Source organism: Lepidochelys kempii, chromosome 23 (genome assembly GCF_965140285.1).
Source record: "Lepidochelys kempii isolate rLepKem1 chromosome 23, rLepKem1.hap1, whole genome shotgun sequence".
Lineage (NCBI taxonomy): Eukaryota > Metazoa > Chordata > Testudines > Cheloniidae > Lepidochelys > Lepidochelys kempii.
The window spans coordinates 16,510,400-16,525,564 of NC_136402.1; the positions used below are offsets into that span (position 1 = coordinate 16,510,400).

Consider the following 15,165-nt stretch of genomic DNA (forward strand, 5'->3'; position numbering starts at 1 on the left):
CAGAGCGAGGAGAAGGGGCGGGGGGCTGTGGGGGGGTCTCTGACTCTCGGTGCCCCCCCCCCGAGCGAGGAGAAGGGGCGGGGGGGCTGTGGGGGGTCTCTGACTCTCGGTGCCCCCCTGAGGAAGGAGAAGGGGCGGGGGGGCTGTGGGGGGTCTCTGACTCTCGGTGCCCCCCAAGAGCGAGGAGAAGGGGCGGGGGGGCTGTGGGGGGTCTCTGACTCTCGGTGCCCCCCCAGAGCGAGGGGAAGGGGCGGGGGGCTGTGGGGGGTCTCTGACTCTCGGTGCCCCCCCAGAGCGAGGAGAAGGGGCGCCAGCTGCAGGAGTGGCTGGAGGACGCCAAGGCGAAGCTCCAGCAAACGCTGCAACGGGCCGAGACGCTGCCCGAGATCGAAGCCCAGCTGGCCCAGCGCGTGGCCGCCCTCAGCAAGGTGGGGAGAGGGCGGGGGGGCAGGAAGGGGGGCAGGACAGCGGGTGGCTGGGGGAATCGAGGGAGGGGGGGCAGGAAGGGGGGCAGGAAGGGGGAGGGGGCAGTAGAGCGGGTGGCTGGGGGGGTCGAGGGGGGGGCAGTGGTGGGGGAGGGGGCAGTAGAGCGGGTGGCTGGGGGGTCGGGGGGGCAGGAAGGGGGGCCGTGGCGGGGGAGGGGGAGTACAGCGGGTGGCTGGGGGGGTCGAGGGAGGGGGGGCAGTGGCAGGGGAGGGCGCAGTACAGCGGGTGGCTGTGGGGGTCGTGGCAGTGGGGGGGGCAGGAAGGGGGGCAGTGGCTGGGGAGGGGGCAGTACAGCGGGTGGCTGGGGGGTCGAGGGGGGGCAGGAAGGGGGGCCGTGATGGGGGAGAGGGCAGTACAGCGGGTGGCTGGGGGGGTCGAGGGAGGGGGGGGCAGGAAGGGGGGCAGTGGCGGGGGAGGGGGCAGGACAGCGGGTGACTGGGGGGGTTGAGGGGGGGCAGTGGCGGGGAGGGGGCAGGACAGCGGGTGGCTGGGGGGGTCGAGGGAGGGGGGCAGTGGCGGGGGAGGGGGCAGTTCAGCGGGTGGCTGGGGGGGGTCGAGGGAGGGGGGGCAGGAAGGGGGCAGTGGCGGGGGAGGGGGCAGGACAGCGGGTGACTGGGGGGGTTGAGGGGGGGCAGTGGCGGGGGAGGGGCAGGACAGCGGGTGGCTGGGGGGGGTCGAGGGAGGGGGGGCAGTGGCGGGGGAGGGCGCAGGACAGCGGGTGGCTGGGGGGGGTCGAGGGAGGGGGGCATTGGCGGGGGAGGGGGCAGTTCAGCGGGTGGCTGGGGGGGTCGAGGGGGGGGGATGAGCCCACCCCCTGGGCGACTAGAGTGGGGGCCCGGGCGACAGCTCCTCTTCCCCCTGCCCCCCGGCCAGGCCCCGGAGGGTGGGGCTGCGTGGCTGAGTCCCCCCCCGTCCCCCCCCAGGCTGAGGAGCGCCACGGGAATTTCGAGGAGCGTCTGCGCCAGCTGGAGGCGCAGCTGGAGGAGAAGAACCAGGAGCTGCAGCGGGTGAGGGGGGGCCGGGGGGGGGGGTGTCGCAGGACTCCTGGGTTCTCCACCCAGCTCTGCTGCCCTTCCCCCGTCCCTGGGAGTTTGGAGGGGACTGGGGGGGGGAGGTGGTGAGATGCGGGGGCCGTCTGTGGGTTGCTCTCCAAGTGGGGGAGACGTACTCTGGGGGTGCTCTGTGTCCACAGGGGGGAGGAGCTGTCTGACCATGGGGCAGGTGCTCATGGGAGGGGCGGGGCCTGTCCCCAGCTCTGGGTGGGGCTTCGGGATATGGGGGGGGCCCTCTGGAGCATGGGGGTGGGGGGCTGCAGGGTGGGGTGGGGTGGGGCTTTGAGGATGGAGGGGGGCCTGCAGGGAGGTGGGGGGGCCTCTGGGCCATGGGAGGGGGGATCCCCGTGACCCCCCCGTCCCCCCCCAGGCCCGGCAGCGGGAGAAGATGAACGACGAACACAACAAGCGGCTCTCGGAGACGGTCGACAAGCTGCTGTCGGAGTCCAATGAGCGGCTGCAGCTGCACCTCAAGGAGCGAATGGGGGCCCTGGAGGAGAAGGTGGGGCTGCGGGGCGGGAGTGAGGGGCACCGGCGGGGCTGGGGGGGCCAGGCCTGGCTGGCAGGGGGCTGTGGGGCGGGAGTGAGGGGCACTGGCAGGACTGGGGGGGGGCAGGGCGGGGCTGGCAGGGGGCTGCAGGTCGGGAGTGAGGGGCGCCGGAGGGGCTGGGGGGCGGGTGTCAGGCCTGGGCTGGCAGAGGCTGCGGGTCGGGAGTGAGGGGCGCTGGGGGGGTCAGGGTTGGGCTGGCAGGGGGCTGTGGGGCGGGAGTCAGGGGCGCCGGCAGGGCTGGGGGGGGGCAGGGCGGGGCTGGCAGGGGGCTGCGGGTCGGGAGTGAGGGGCGCCGGAGGGGGCTGGGGGGGGGGTGTCAGGCCTGGGCTGGCAGAGGCTGCGGGTCGGGAGTGAGGGGCGCTGGGGGGGTCAGGGCTGGGCTGGCAGGGGGCTGCGGGGCGGGAGTCAGGGGTGCCGGCGGGGCTGGGGGGGTCAGGGCTGGGCTGGCCGGGGGCTGCGGGGGCGGGAGTGAGGGGCACTGGCAGTCCTGGGGGGGCCCAGGGCTGGGCTAGCGGGGGCTGCGGCAGATCTCAGAGGGGGTCTGGGGGCTGTGGGTCAGGAGTGAGGGACAACGGCAGGCGGGGGGGGTCTGGGACCTGCGGGGGGGGGGTTGTGTAGGGGTCCGTGGTCTCACCCCATCTGCCCCCCAGAACACGCTGAGCGAGGAAATCGCGGACATGAAGAAGCTGCAGGACGAGCTGCTCTTGAACAAGGTATGGGGGGGCGCGTGCTGCCTGGGGGGTGGAGCTCGGGGTGGGGGGCTGGGCACAGGGGGCTGTGCTGGGGGGATAGGGGGATGCTTGGGGTGTAGGCAGAGTGGGAATCCCAGGCTGGGGGGTTCAGGGTATGGGGAGCTCTGCTGCACTGACCGTGTCCCCTTCCCCACAATCCCCTAGGATCAGCTGCTGACGGAGATGGAACGGATGCAGATGGAAATCGACCAGCTGCGGGGCCGACCCGTCTCCTCCTACTCCAGGTAACGGACTGATACCGTGTCTCCCCCCCCCCCCACCTCCGGCTCCCTGGCAGACCCGGGGCGGGGGGTTACTGGGTGGGTTAAAGTGGAGGAGGGGGCTCCTGGGGGCGATGGGAGGGAAGAGAGGGGCTCTTGGGGGGGTTTCCCCAGGGGCTTTGGTTTTCTGAGTGGGGAGGGCAAGGTGGAGAAAAACGGATGATTTAGAAAAGAAACCAAATCCAGGTTTTTGGTTGGAACGATAGAAACGAACGAAAACCGCGGAGCGGGACATTCGTGGCCAAGTTTGGCCGGAAGCCGGAGCGGAGTTTGGACAGGGGTTAAAGCCGGCTGGGGGAGAAAATTCCCCTCGGTTCAGTTTCTTTGGCTAGGTCCCTTCAACGTCCAGCTCAGCCAAGGTTCGGAAACCGATGGGGGTTTGGAAAAGGAGAGCTGGTTTTCCTCTTCCCATCTCTGCCTGAAAACCCGGAGAGGGAATGAGATCCGCTCACTCCAAACACGGGACAGGCACTGGGACTGCAAACACCCGGGTTCAATTCACCGGTCGCGGCTTACTAATTAATAAGTGTTCAACTCAGCCCGTTTCACAAGCAAAATGGGTCTCGCGTGCAGTTTTATTTAGCTAATTTAAAAAAAAAAATGAAAATGCTGGTTTGGTGCATTTTTAATTGAATTTTAATTTCAAATCTAGCTTGACACAAATCTCAAGGTTTAAAAAAAAATCTAGTAAAGAGGGAACACGTCGTTCACCATTTTCTAAGGTCGGACGAGATGGAAAAATGACGAATCTGACTATATCTGTGTAATTGCTTAAAAACCCTGCCTAGCTACAGCCTGGGACATTTTGTGTAAAAATTTTCAGGAAATTGATTTCTGTTTGCTACAAAAATTAAAAATGCAGGGTGCAAATCAGTTCAAACAAATCAGTTTTCAGAGTAAATATGAGGGAGCTGCTCTTGGGGAATTCTGCGCCAAAAAATTAAAAGTTCTGTGCACAATAGTTTCAAATTCTGCAAATTTTGTCAAAATAACACAACATAATCACAGCAGTTTCAATTATTCTTGGTCATTTATTTTAGAATCTCTGTCAGCAAGTATGTCTGTAACAATACAGACAACAAAAAAGATTCAGAAAATGTTTTTTGACAAATAGTTTCTTACTAGGCATATTAATACTGAACTCGGAGCAATAATTCATTTAAACTACAAGACAGAACCATATTTCCCGCACCACCGAGTAGCCATGCCAAGACTGGGGGAGTCAGGGGTAATAGAGGAGCTGAGGGAGAGGGAAGTAATTTCTGGGAAGGAGCCTGGGTGTGAACAGTATGGAACAGGTTATTTTGGGGGGTGGGGAGGGATTGTTCGGGAGCTTCCCCATGCAGACCCTGGCTGACCCCTAGCCTCTCCCATTCAGTCAGGCAATGTGTCCCTCCACCTCCACTCAGGCACCCACTCCCCACATCCCTATGTAGCCCTGCAACCCACCCCCCATCTGGCCCTGTACCTCCCTCCCCACTGTGGCCCTGTGCCTCCACTCCCATTCATCCCCTGCCCCAGTCTGTCCTAGCCCTTATGAGCCCCTGTCTGACCCCTCAGCAGCCCACACTGTCTGTCTCCCCATAGCCCCTGTCTCCTGACCTGGCCCGACAGGCTCTGCGAAGAAGGCTCTGCAGGCTCTTTCTCTTCCCTAGCTTGCTGGGAGCTGCTGCTTTGTTCTGTTACCACAGTGCCCTCCGGTGGGGCAAAAGGTGGAACTGCAGCAACTTTTCAGCCGAAGCTTTTTTGAGCAAAAAAAACTAAAACTATGCGCAGCTCATTCGTTCTGCGCCCGCAGCAGTGAAGAGAAAAGTGAAAGCTGCGAAAAGCACTTTTACGCTATACGTTAGCTGTACACACATCGACGCATCTGTGTCTTCACTCCAGCACCGTACACTAACAGAGAGTCTCGCAGTTACCGACTTTACTGTTCACGGGCTTTTCCTAACAGAATCAGTATTGTCCCCACGCACTCAAGCGGTTGAAAATTCAGGGGAAAATCCATTAAAATCGCCCTTGAATAATAGCTCTTGAGAAAACGCTGGGATTTTTCCTTAACCCCTGAAGAGACAGGGCCTCGGCCGTCGCTAGGCTTGGCAGATCCGGTTTTTAATTTGTTTTTAAATGTGGAATTCACGGTGAACCGAGACGGAAATTCACTGCGCAGCAACAGAAGGGGAGGTCGGGCGGCCAACGTGTTGCTTGGGCTGGAGGATCTTTCCCCAACGTGCGATGGGGGACAACTGGCGTCCGAAACGGTTTTAATTGTCTCCCATTCATTGCCTGACTTTCCCGCTCCTTAACCACCCATCTTTTCCCGTAGCTGTGAAAATGGGAATCGATCCAGATTGGGGAAAAAAATGCTTCAAACCTATCACCCCACCCCCCCAAATTTTGTGCAACTGAGAAAATAGGGTGATGAAAATTGGGGTGTTACCCCTTGCAGCAAACTCCCCCCATGTCTGCTCCCCAGCCCCCATTGTGTCCCCTGCCCCAACCCCTGGCCAGGTGGCTCATGCAGCAGGTGGGGAAACTGAGGCAACAGCCACTGTCCCGAACACAGTACTGTTCCCGCAGGTCCCTGCCGGGCAGTGCCCTGGAGCTGCGCTATTCCCAGGCCCCCGCCCTGCCCGCGGACCCCTACGCCGGCGCCCCCCGCAGGCACAAGAAGGGGCGCTGGGCCGTCAAGGATGAAGCCACTAAGGTGATGGGGCGGTGGGGTTAGGGGGCGGGGGACTGGCTGGGTGGGGGCAGGTTTCTGGCTGCTACTAACTGTGTCCTTTATCTCCCCCGCCCCGGATCTGCCCCCACCCCCGGTGAGTACTTCACCATCTCCTGCTATCGGGATGGAGGGCAGGGCTGGAGGGGTGCTGGGGGGCAGGGTTGAGATCACTTCCCACCCCTGGTGGCCCCCAGGAATTGGGGGTGGGGCCCTGTGCTGCGGGGCGGGGTGCTTTGGGGGTGGGCGGGGGCCGTTGTGGGGTGGGGCCTGTGCTGCAGGGCAGTTGTGGGGTCTCCCCCCATCTCCTCCTCCCCATCTCCTCGCAGGCCCCCCAGGAGTGGGAGCGGGCACAGCAGGCGGGGGGGCTGGCCCAGCCCTTCGAGGGGGGGCTGGATGGGTCGGACGAGGAGGAGCGCGACCCCCTCTTCGGCTCAGCCGACCTGCTCTCGCCCAGCGGGCAGACGGACGTGCAGACTCTGGCCATAATGCTGCAGGAGCAGCTCGAGGCCATCAACAAGGAGATCAAGTGAGACACCCCCCCCCAAGCCCCTGGGACCCACCTACCGCTCTCGGGACCCCCCCCCACTGTGCGGGGACCCCATCTGAACTCCTATGGGACTGCCGCCCCCAGGGACCCCCCTGAGTGCCCCCATGAACCTCCCGGGGAACTGCTCTAAACCTCTATGGGACCGCCCCCCCTAGGACCCACTTATCGCCCCTGGGGCTCCCTGAGCGCCCCCTCCGAACCTGCACCCCCTGGGAACCCCACATCGCCTCAGGGACCCCATCTGAGCCCCCAGGGACCCACCTACCACCCTGAGGGACCCCCTTTGAAACTCCCAGGACCCACCTAATGCCCCGGGGATGCCCTCTGAACCTCCTTGGGACCCCCACATTGCCCTGGGAACCCCACTCCCTGGGACTCACCTGCCGTCCTCGGGGACCCGCTCACATCATCCCTGGGGACCCCTTCAGTGGCTTCTCCATCCCCCATAACCACCCCACAGCCAAGGGATCCCCCTGGGGCCCCTGCGGCTGGCCCCCCCCGTCACGGCTGTGCCCCCCCAGGCTGATCCAGGAGGAGAAGGAGTGCACGGAGCTGCGGGCCGAGGAGATCGAGAGCCGGGTCAGCGGCTCGGCGCTGGACGGGTCCCTGGGCCGGTACCGGGCTGGCGCCTCCATCCCCCCGTCCGTCACCAGCTCCACCCTGGCCAGCCCCTCGCCCCCCAGCAGCGGGCACTCCACCCCCCGCCTGACGCCCCACAGCCCCGCCCGCGAGGGGGACAGGATGGTGAGTATCAGTTCCCCCCCCAGGCACTGCCAGCTCCCCCACAGTGGGGTGTCCTCCTCCCACCCCCCAGCAGATCCCCATCCCGCCCCACCCCCAGCGGCTGCGAGCTCCCCCCCACCAGCAGGGTGTCCCCCTCCTCGGGCAGCTCCCCCTCCCCTGTGGGAGTTGTCCCCCCCCCAGCGGGGTGTCGTTGTCCCCCAGCACCATCAACGGGTTTCCTTCCCCCAGAGCAGGGTGTGTCCCCCCCCACCAGCACCGTGAACTTTCCTACAGCAGGCCCATCCCCACCACGGACAGGACCCCAGTGCAGTGTGCTTCCCTAAGGCAGTGCCCTCTGCTTCCCCCCCACAGAACCACGTGCCCAAGGAGGAGGGGCGTGGGGCGGAGGAGAAGGCCCTGGTGCCCTGTGAAATGCTGCCCCCCGCCACCCCCCGCACGGCCCGGCTGGAGCGGGTGAGCCAGGCCCTGGCGCTGCAGGCCGGAGCCCTGGAGGACGGCCGGGACCTGAGGGCAGGGTGAGCCAGGGAGTTCTGGGATGGGGAAGTTGGGGGGAAGTGACCCGGAGGGGAGGGGGGGTTCTGGGATGGGGAAGTCAGAGGGCAGAGACCCGGGGTGGGGGGGGTGGGAACGACACGTTTTGGGGTGGATCAGCGGAGTGCTGTCATTCACCCGGGGCAGGGACCCAGGGTGGGGCTGGGAGTGGTCAGGGGATGAATTACTGGGGAGCAGGGGCACCGTTAGCCTGTATTGTCCCCCCCACCCCACCCCAGGCTGCTTCCCGACGGGGCCAACAGCAGCCAGGACTCGCTGCACAAATCCACCAAGAAGAAAAGCATCAAGTCGTCCATCGGGCGCCTCTTTGGGAAGAAGGAGAAGGGGCGGCTGGGGCCCCCAGGCCGCGACTCACCCTCCCTGCGTAGGTGTCCGTCCGTCTCCCGCCCCTCGCGGGACCCAGGTGTCCGGGCCCCGGGATCCCCTCCCCCAACACGCACACCCTGCTGCAACCCCCTCGCCCCTCCCAGACCTGGGGGAAGAACCCAGGAGTCCTGGCTCCCAGCCCCCCCCCGCCCTAACCCACCCAAACCCCGCTCCCCTCCCAGAGCCGGGGAGAGAACCCAGGCATCCAGGCTCCCTGGCTGGGTGCGGGGGGGGTTGGGCTGGCCAGCAGTCGGGGTGCGGAGGGAGACGCTCACTTCTTTTCTCTCCCCCGCAACAAGCCGGGACCCCGTCGGACGAGACGTCCCCTGCGGACCCCCTGGGTCTCTCCAAGCTGGCTGGGCCGGTGGACAAGGACCGACGGAATAAGAAGAAGTGAGTGGTGGGAGGGGCAGGGGGCTATGGGCAGGGGATGGAGGGCGGGGGGGGGTCCCCTCAGTCTCACCCCCCCACTCCTGCCCCCTTAGGCACGAGCTGCTGGAGGAGGCCTGTCGCCAGGGCCTTCCCTTCGCCGCCTGGGACGGACCCACCGTCGTGTCCTGGCTGGAGGTGATGGTGGCACGAGGGGCCTGGGGGAGGGGCAGCGGGCTGGGACCCAGGCATCCAGGGGAGAAGTCAGATGGGGGACGCGAGGCTGGGACCCAGGCGTCCGGGGAAGAAGGGGGGGGGGCAGCGGGTTGGGACCCAGGCATCCGGGGAAGAAGGGGGGGGGGAACAGCGGGCTGGAACCCAGGCATCCGGGGGAGAAGTGATGGGGGGTGGGGCGCAAGGCTGGAACCCAGGTATCCGGGGGAGAAGTGATGGAGGGGGGGCACGAGGCTGGAACCCAGGCATCCGGGGGAGAAGTGATGGGGGGGGGGCGGGCGCGAGGCTGGAACTCAGGCGTCCAGGGAAGGGGGGGAACAAGGTTGGAACCCAGGTATCTGGGGGGGGGTGAGTGGGGGGGCTCCGGGCACCCCCAGGCGCTCTAACCCCCCCCTCCCCCGCCCCGGCAGCTGTGGGTGGGGATGCCGGCCTGGTACGTGGCCGCCTGCCGGGCCAATGTGAAGAGCGGGGCCATCATGGCCAACCTGTCGGACACGGAGATCCAGCGGGAGATCGGCATCAGCAACCCGCTGCACCGGCTCAAGCTACGCCTGGCCATCCAGGAGATGGTGTCGCTCACCAGCCCCTCGGCGCCCGCCAGCACCCGCACGGTATGGCCCCCCTGGGGTCCCCCCGGTGCCCCCCACCAGCACCCGCATGGTATGGCCCCTCCGAGAGCCCCCGGCGCCCTCATCAGCTTCCATCTGCCAGCATCTGCACGGTACAGCCCCCCCAGCACCCCGGTTGCCCTCCTTCCACCCGCCAGCACCTGCAGGGTATGGCATCCCCCAGCACCCTGCTCCCATCAGCTTCCACCCGCCAGCACCCACACAGTACGCCCCCCCCCCAGGGTCCCCGAACCGGTTCCCCCCCAGCGCCCCCTCCCATCAGCTTCCACCTGCCAGCTCCAGGCCCCCCTCGGGTCCCCACAGTGCCCACCCCACTTGGCTCCTGCCTGGTACAGCCCCCCATGGCCCCACCGCCATGGTGCCCACTGGCTCCTGCTCCGTGCAGGCCTGCGGGTGCTCCTGCCCCACTCCCCACAGCGCCTGGAAGGCTGGGACTGTCCCCTCCTAAAGCGATTTAATGGTGAAATCTCTCTCTCTCGCCCACCCCGTGTCCTGTGCCCTCGTGACCCGACCCCCCCCCAGTCCACGAGCAACGTGTGGATGACGCACGAGGAGGTGGAGTCGCTCACGGCCACAACGAAGCTGGTGAGTGAGAGTCGTGCACAGGGGGACACGGGGGCGAGGGAGGGGCATTGCTGACCCTCGGGGGCTGGAGGCGCCCAGCTCTGGGGTGCGCGGCCGGGCACTAACCGCTCTCTCCACCTTCCTTCCCACTGCGCCCGCCCAGGAGAGCAAGGAGATCAGCTGGGAGCAGGTAGGGGAATGGAGCCGCTGGGCAGGAATATGGACTGTGAGGGCGTGGCCCAGGCTGGGGTGGGCGTGGCCATAGGTTTACCACATTTCAAATCTGCCCTGGGTTTCCTGTAGCCAGTTGTCCCGGAACGGGCCAGTTCTGATGCGAACGTTTGGTCTTTGCGGGGGAACGGGGGGTATTGCGATTGCTCACCCCGTCGCCCTGACCTCCCATTCTTTTATATATGCCTCGCACGTCTCCTCGCTCTCGTGCGATGACGCCACCCCCCCCTCGCACGCACGTGGCGTGCACACACGGGGTGGGCGGACAGCTGCTGTATTTCCGACCCTTGTGAGCTGCGTATGCGGGAATGTGGCTGGGGGGGTGCTGGGGGGGGCGGGGCCTAGGCAGGGTGGGGGCGGGGGCGGGGCGGAGGCGGGGCGTGGATATGTGAGGATGAAGCCCAGCGCTAGGGGTGGCCTACCCAGTGTGTGGGCGGGGCCTAGGCAGGATGTGGGCGTGGCTGGGAGCTGGGCGGGGCCACACGTGTTCTGTCACTCATGTTTCTAGGTCAGTCCCTGGCTTTCCTACCCAGCAAATCACAGCTCTCTGAGCCATGGGGCGTCCCACTGACCCTGTGTCATGGGGGGAGAGGGATGGACTGTCCCATTGTCTCTGTTTTGGGGGGGAGGGATGGACTGTTGCACTGTCCCTGTTGGCGGGGGGGGGGAGGAAAGAGGGATGGACTGTCCCATTGTCCCTGTTTTGGGGGGGAGGGATGGACTGTTGCACTGTCCCTGTTGGTGGGGGGGGGGGGGAGGAAAGAGGGATGGACTGTCCCATTGTCCCTGTTTTGGGGGGGAGGGATGGACTGTTGCATTGTCCCTGTTGGTGGGAGGGGGGGAGGAAAGAGGGATGGACTGTCCCATTGCCCCAGTTTCGGAGGACGGGGCGGGGGGGGTGGGGGAGGGCTACATTGTCCCACTGTCAGGGGGGTGGTCTTTTTGGCAGTATCCTGCACATCAGCCCTTCCTGCAATCTGTGTTGGTATCTGTGATGTTGGCAGTGAATTGTGGGCTTTGGCTTAATCCCTCTGCAGCGGGGGGGGGGTTGGGAGGACACAGGGGTCAGAGGGTGTACAGCGGGGTCATGGGGCAGGGACGGCTGTGGGTTGCTGGGCAGCAGGGTCAGAGGTCAGGGATGTTCGGAGGTTGGGGGAGTGGTGGGGAAAGGTCCCAGGTCTCAGCGCAGGGAGAGGTCAGGGGTCAAAGGGTGAAGAGGTCAGGGGCTAGGAGGCCATGAGGGATGTAGGACAGGGTGAGAATTTGGGAGTTGTGCCAAGGTCACAGTGTAGGGGTGAGAGGTCATAGAGCAGGTCGCAGTCTCAATAAGGGGTTGCAGGTCGTAGGAGGTCATGGGGTGGGCAAAAGGTCAGGGGTCGCAGGGCAGGTGAGAGGTCAAAAGGGTGGGGTCAAAGGGCAGGGAGGTCACAGTGTGGGTCAGGGGTCAAAGGGCAGGGAAGTCACCATGTGGGGTCAGGGGTCGCAGGGTCACCGCTGGGGTCAAAGGGCAGGGGGGCGCGAGGAGTCAGGCGCTGACGTGTCCCAACCCCCCCCCCCGGCAGATCCTGGCCTACGGCGACATGAACCACGAGTGGGTGGGGAACGACTGGCTGCCCAGCCTGGGCCTGCCCCAGTACCGCAGCTATTTCATGGAGTCGCTGGTGGACGCCCGCATGCTCGACCACCTCAACAAGAAGGAGCTGCGGGGCCAGCTCAAGATGGTCGACAGCTTCCACCGGTGAGAGACGGGGGCTTCCCCCGGGCCCCTGCCCCCCCCGCGCTGCCCCCCCCCAACAGGCCCCCACGCTGCCCTTCCCCCACTGCGCCTCCCCCCGCTTCTCCTTCTGACCCTCCACCGGTGAGAGACAGGGCCCTTGTTCTTCCCCCCCACATGCTGATCTCAGCTCCAACCCCCTAAACGGCTGATCTACACCCCACTTCCCCAGGGCCTCCCTAATCTCTGAACCCTTGGGGGTGGGGCTTTCAGTAGCTGCCGGCAGCCCCATGGGATGGCAGGGAAGGTGGGGGGCTCCCTACCTCTAACTTCCCTTTCCTGTCCGCCCCGCCCCTCCCCTCCCCCCGTCCCACCCCCAGGGTGAGTCTCCACTACGGGATCATGTGCTTGAAACGCCTCAACTACGACCGCAAGGAGCTGGAGCAGCGACGGGAGGAAAGTCAGAACCAGCTCAAAGGTATCGCGCCCCCCACCCCCACGGACAGCAGGGGCTGCGGGTGGGGAGTGAGGGGCACCGGCAAGGCTGCGGGGAGCCCAGGAATGGGCTAGCAGGGGGCTGTGGGTCGAGAGCGAGGGGCACCGGCAGAGCTAGGGGGAAGGCATGGGGCTGCGGGTCCAGACTGAGGGGCCCCATGTGACCCTGCCCCCCCCTGCCCCCCAGACGTGATGGTCTGGTCCAACGAGCGGGTGATGTGCTGGGTCCAGCTGATCGGGCTGAAGGAATTCGCCAACAACCTGGCGGAGAGTGGGGTGCACGGGGCGCTGCTGGCCCTGGACGACGCCTTCGACTGCAGCGACCTGGCCCTGCTCCTGCAGATCCCCACGCAGAACACCCAGGTCAGTCCAGGGGGGGCCTGGGGGGGCAGAGGAGCAGAACTGGGGTGGGGCAGGAAGTGGGGGGGGAGGGATAGGGGGAAGGGAAGGGGGCTGGGGAGCAGAGGGGCGCAGGAGCTGGGTGGGAAGGGAGGGGGGAGCTGGGGGCAGGGCAGGAAGAGGGTCTGGGGGGTGCCTGTCTTCAAGGGGGAGGCTTTGATCTGGGGGTTCAGAGGGGGTGCAAGGCCTGATAGGGGTATTGGGGAGGAAGGGGCCCCAATGGCACCTGATCCTCTGTCTCCCCCCACCCCCCCTTTTCTCTGGGCTGCAGGCGCGGCAAATCCTGGAGAAGGAATTTGGGAATCTCATCGCTATGGGAACGGACCGACGGCTGGATGAGGTCAGAACTCCCCCCCACCCACACACACCCCTATGCCTCCCCCCTTGAAACTTCCTCCCTGGGTGTTGGCCCCCTCCCCGACTCTGTCATCCCTGACTCCACAGAACAGGCCCTCCACACAATGCCCCCACCTGGCCATGGGCCCCCCAGGAATCATCCCCTCCCCCGGCCCAGTCCACGCTGTGTTTCAGGGCCGGGAGAGGGGTGCCCAGGCCCCACCCAGCTCTGTGACCTCTGACCCCCCAGGACAGTGCCAAGACCTTCAGCCGCTCCCCATCGTGGCGGAAGATGTTCCGGGAGAAGGACCTGCGGGGGGTGAGCCCCGACTCAGCCGAGATGCTGCCCCCCACCTTCCGCGCCACCACCATGGCACCCCCCAGCGTGCAGCTCCGCAAGGTGCAGCCCGAAGGTACGGGCACGGCACTGCCCTGGGGGTGGTTGCAGCCTCCGGGTGTGGGAGAGGTCCCTGGCAGGGGACGCTGCTGTGGGGAAGCTTGCAGCGCTGTGTGGGAGGGGGGCATGTCCTGGCTGGGGGCGGGGGGGGCTTGCCCTAGCTGGGGGCATGGCTGTGGGGAAGCTCGCAGTGCTGGGGAGGAGGGGGCGTGTCCTGGCTGGGGGCACTGCTGTGGGGAAGCTCGCAGCGCTGGTTTAGTTCTACCCTAGGATTTCTGGTGCCTTTACCCTGACGATCCCAGCTCAGGGGGCGGGGGGGCTGTTGTGTGACCTCTGACCCCTCCTTGTCCCCCTCCCCCAGGAAATTCCCTGGCCAGCCAGCGGGGAGATGGTGTCTCGGTGCGAACCTATTCCTGCTAGCACTGGGTGAGTACGGCCGGGGGGGGGGGGGGGGGAGATACCCTGTCCCAGGGACTGCTGGGGGGGGGGGGAAATCCAGTCTCATTCTCTGCTTTCCCCCCCCAGGTGCCAGGGACCCACAGACGGACGCTGCTGCTGGAGGGGGGGTTCTGCCCCCCCTCCCAACAACGAGGGGAGGGGCCTACATCTGTTCCCTCCCCCAAAAAACCACTCCTGCCCCAGCCTGCAGGGGGCGTTGCTGCTGCTGTGGGTGGGGGACACCCCCGGACCTGTGGACACTGAGGAGGGACCGGGGGGCCGAGCCCCCCCCGGGAAGGGGGAATCCGGGGCATGACCCCCCACACCTGTCTGTTTGGAGTTTATTTGTTATTGTTCTGTCAAGGGGGGGAAGAATGTGAATGGGGTTAAAGGCCCCCCCAGCCTTGTAGCCCCCCCTCCATGCCTGGCCTAGAGCCCCCCAGCCTAGCCCTCCCCCTCATCAATCCCCCCCTCTGGATTTGTAGCCCCCAAGTCTGTTATCTCCCCACCCCCCATGGTGGCATCCTGTATCCCCTCCTCACCCCAGGCCCTCAAAGGGTTAACTCTGTGCTGCTAAAAGTGGGGGGGCCCTATTGGCCCCCCTGAACCCCATCCCCCTGTGGGCTGCTTCCTGCCCCCTGGGCTGGGCCACCCCCTGCTTTACCCGGGTGGGGGCTTGCCCTCCACTCCCGAAAGGCCAAACAACCCCCCCCACAGCGGGGGGGGGAACATCACCCCTTGAGGGGCAGCAGCCTGAAACAAAGGCTGCTCTGTTGGGGGGGGATCCTCATCCCCCCCAGACTGCCCCAGAGGGAGCTGGGCTTCGGGGGGGGAGAGTCAAACCATGGAGAGAGGGGGGCACTGCGGGTGCTAGCCTGGGGGGCCGGGCCCGGGGGGCTCTGGCCTGGCGGGGGGCTGGCCTGGGGGGGGTTCCTGGCCCTGGGGGGCCGGCCCGGGCGCTGTACCATAAGAGTTGTATTTTCTGTGCATATCTGTGGCGTGGCTGCTGGTGGAAATGACTTTTGCTGCCGTTTAACGAACCTTCGTTTAAGGCCCCCCCCCCCAGTTAATTTAAGTTTATTTTTGGGGCCCTGTTTTTATTTGGGGGGAGTCAGGGGGGGTTTTGCATGAGGGGAAAAAACGGAGGAAAAACTTTACAAAAAAAATGCTGTTGCGGGGGGGGGCCGTGACAGCCGGTCCCCCCCGCCGGGGGCCGGAAAACATTTAAAAAAGAAAAATGTTTATGAAAAAAAACCTGCTTCATTTGTCCAGCGCCAGGCGGGGGGGGGCCCTAAAACCCAGCACCGGGTGGGGGGGCCCTAAAACCC

The 15,165-nt window shown here is 65.6% G+C and overlaps 1 protein-coding gene across 5 annotated transcripts in view; it reads left to right on the plus strand.

Annotated features, from left to right (window-relative positions):
- The window catches only part of PPFIA3 (PPFI scaffold protein A3), a 31,004-nt gene extending 15,921 nt beyond the window's left edge, over positions 1-15,083 (plus strand). For 2 of the 5 annotated variants that reach the window (XM_078849948.1, XM_078849951.1), the window contains 22 exons: positions 294-428; positions 1,410-1,493; positions 1,909-2,040; positions 2,739-2,801; positions 2,985-3,064; positions 5,678-5,804; positions 6,149-6,348; positions 6,891-7,113; positions 7,465-7,628; positions 7,884-8,029; positions 8,331-8,424; positions 8,517-8,598; positions 9,045-9,245; positions 9,786-9,848; positions 9,991-10,017; positions 11,621-11,796; positions 12,153-12,250; positions 12,455-12,630; positions 12,938-13,006; positions 13,253-13,415; positions 13,761-13,825; positions 13,925-15,083. In XM_078849948.1, the coding sequence (XP_078706074.1) occupies positions 294-428; positions 1,410-1,493; positions 1,909-2,040; positions 2,739-2,801; positions 2,985-3,064; positions 5,678-5,804; positions 6,149-6,348; positions 6,891-7,113; positions 7,465-7,628; positions 7,884-8,029; positions 8,331-8,424; positions 8,517-8,598; positions 9,045-9,245; positions 9,786-9,848; positions 9,991-10,017; positions 11,621-11,796; positions 12,153-12,250; positions 12,455-12,630; positions 12,938-13,006; positions 13,253-13,415; positions 13,761-13,819 (2,562 nt within the window). In that variant the 3' untranslated portion in view covers positions 13,820-13,825; positions 13,925-15,083. The remainder of the gene's footprint in view (positions 1-293; positions 429-1,409; positions 1,494-1,908; positions 2,041-2,738; positions 2,802-2,984; positions 3,065-5,677; positions 5,805-6,148; positions 6,349-6,890; positions 7,114-7,464; positions 7,629-7,883; positions 8,030-8,330; positions 8,425-8,516; positions 8,599-9,044; positions 9,246-9,785; positions 9,849-9,990; positions 10,018-11,620; positions 11,797-12,152; positions 12,251-12,454; positions 12,631-12,937; positions 13,007-13,252; positions 13,416-13,760; positions 13,826-13,924) is intronic. The other 3 variants (XM_078849949.1, XM_078849952.1, XM_078849950.1) reach the window with 3 other exon arrangements.
- The last annotated feature ends 82 nt before the right edge of the window (positions 15,084-15,165 follow it).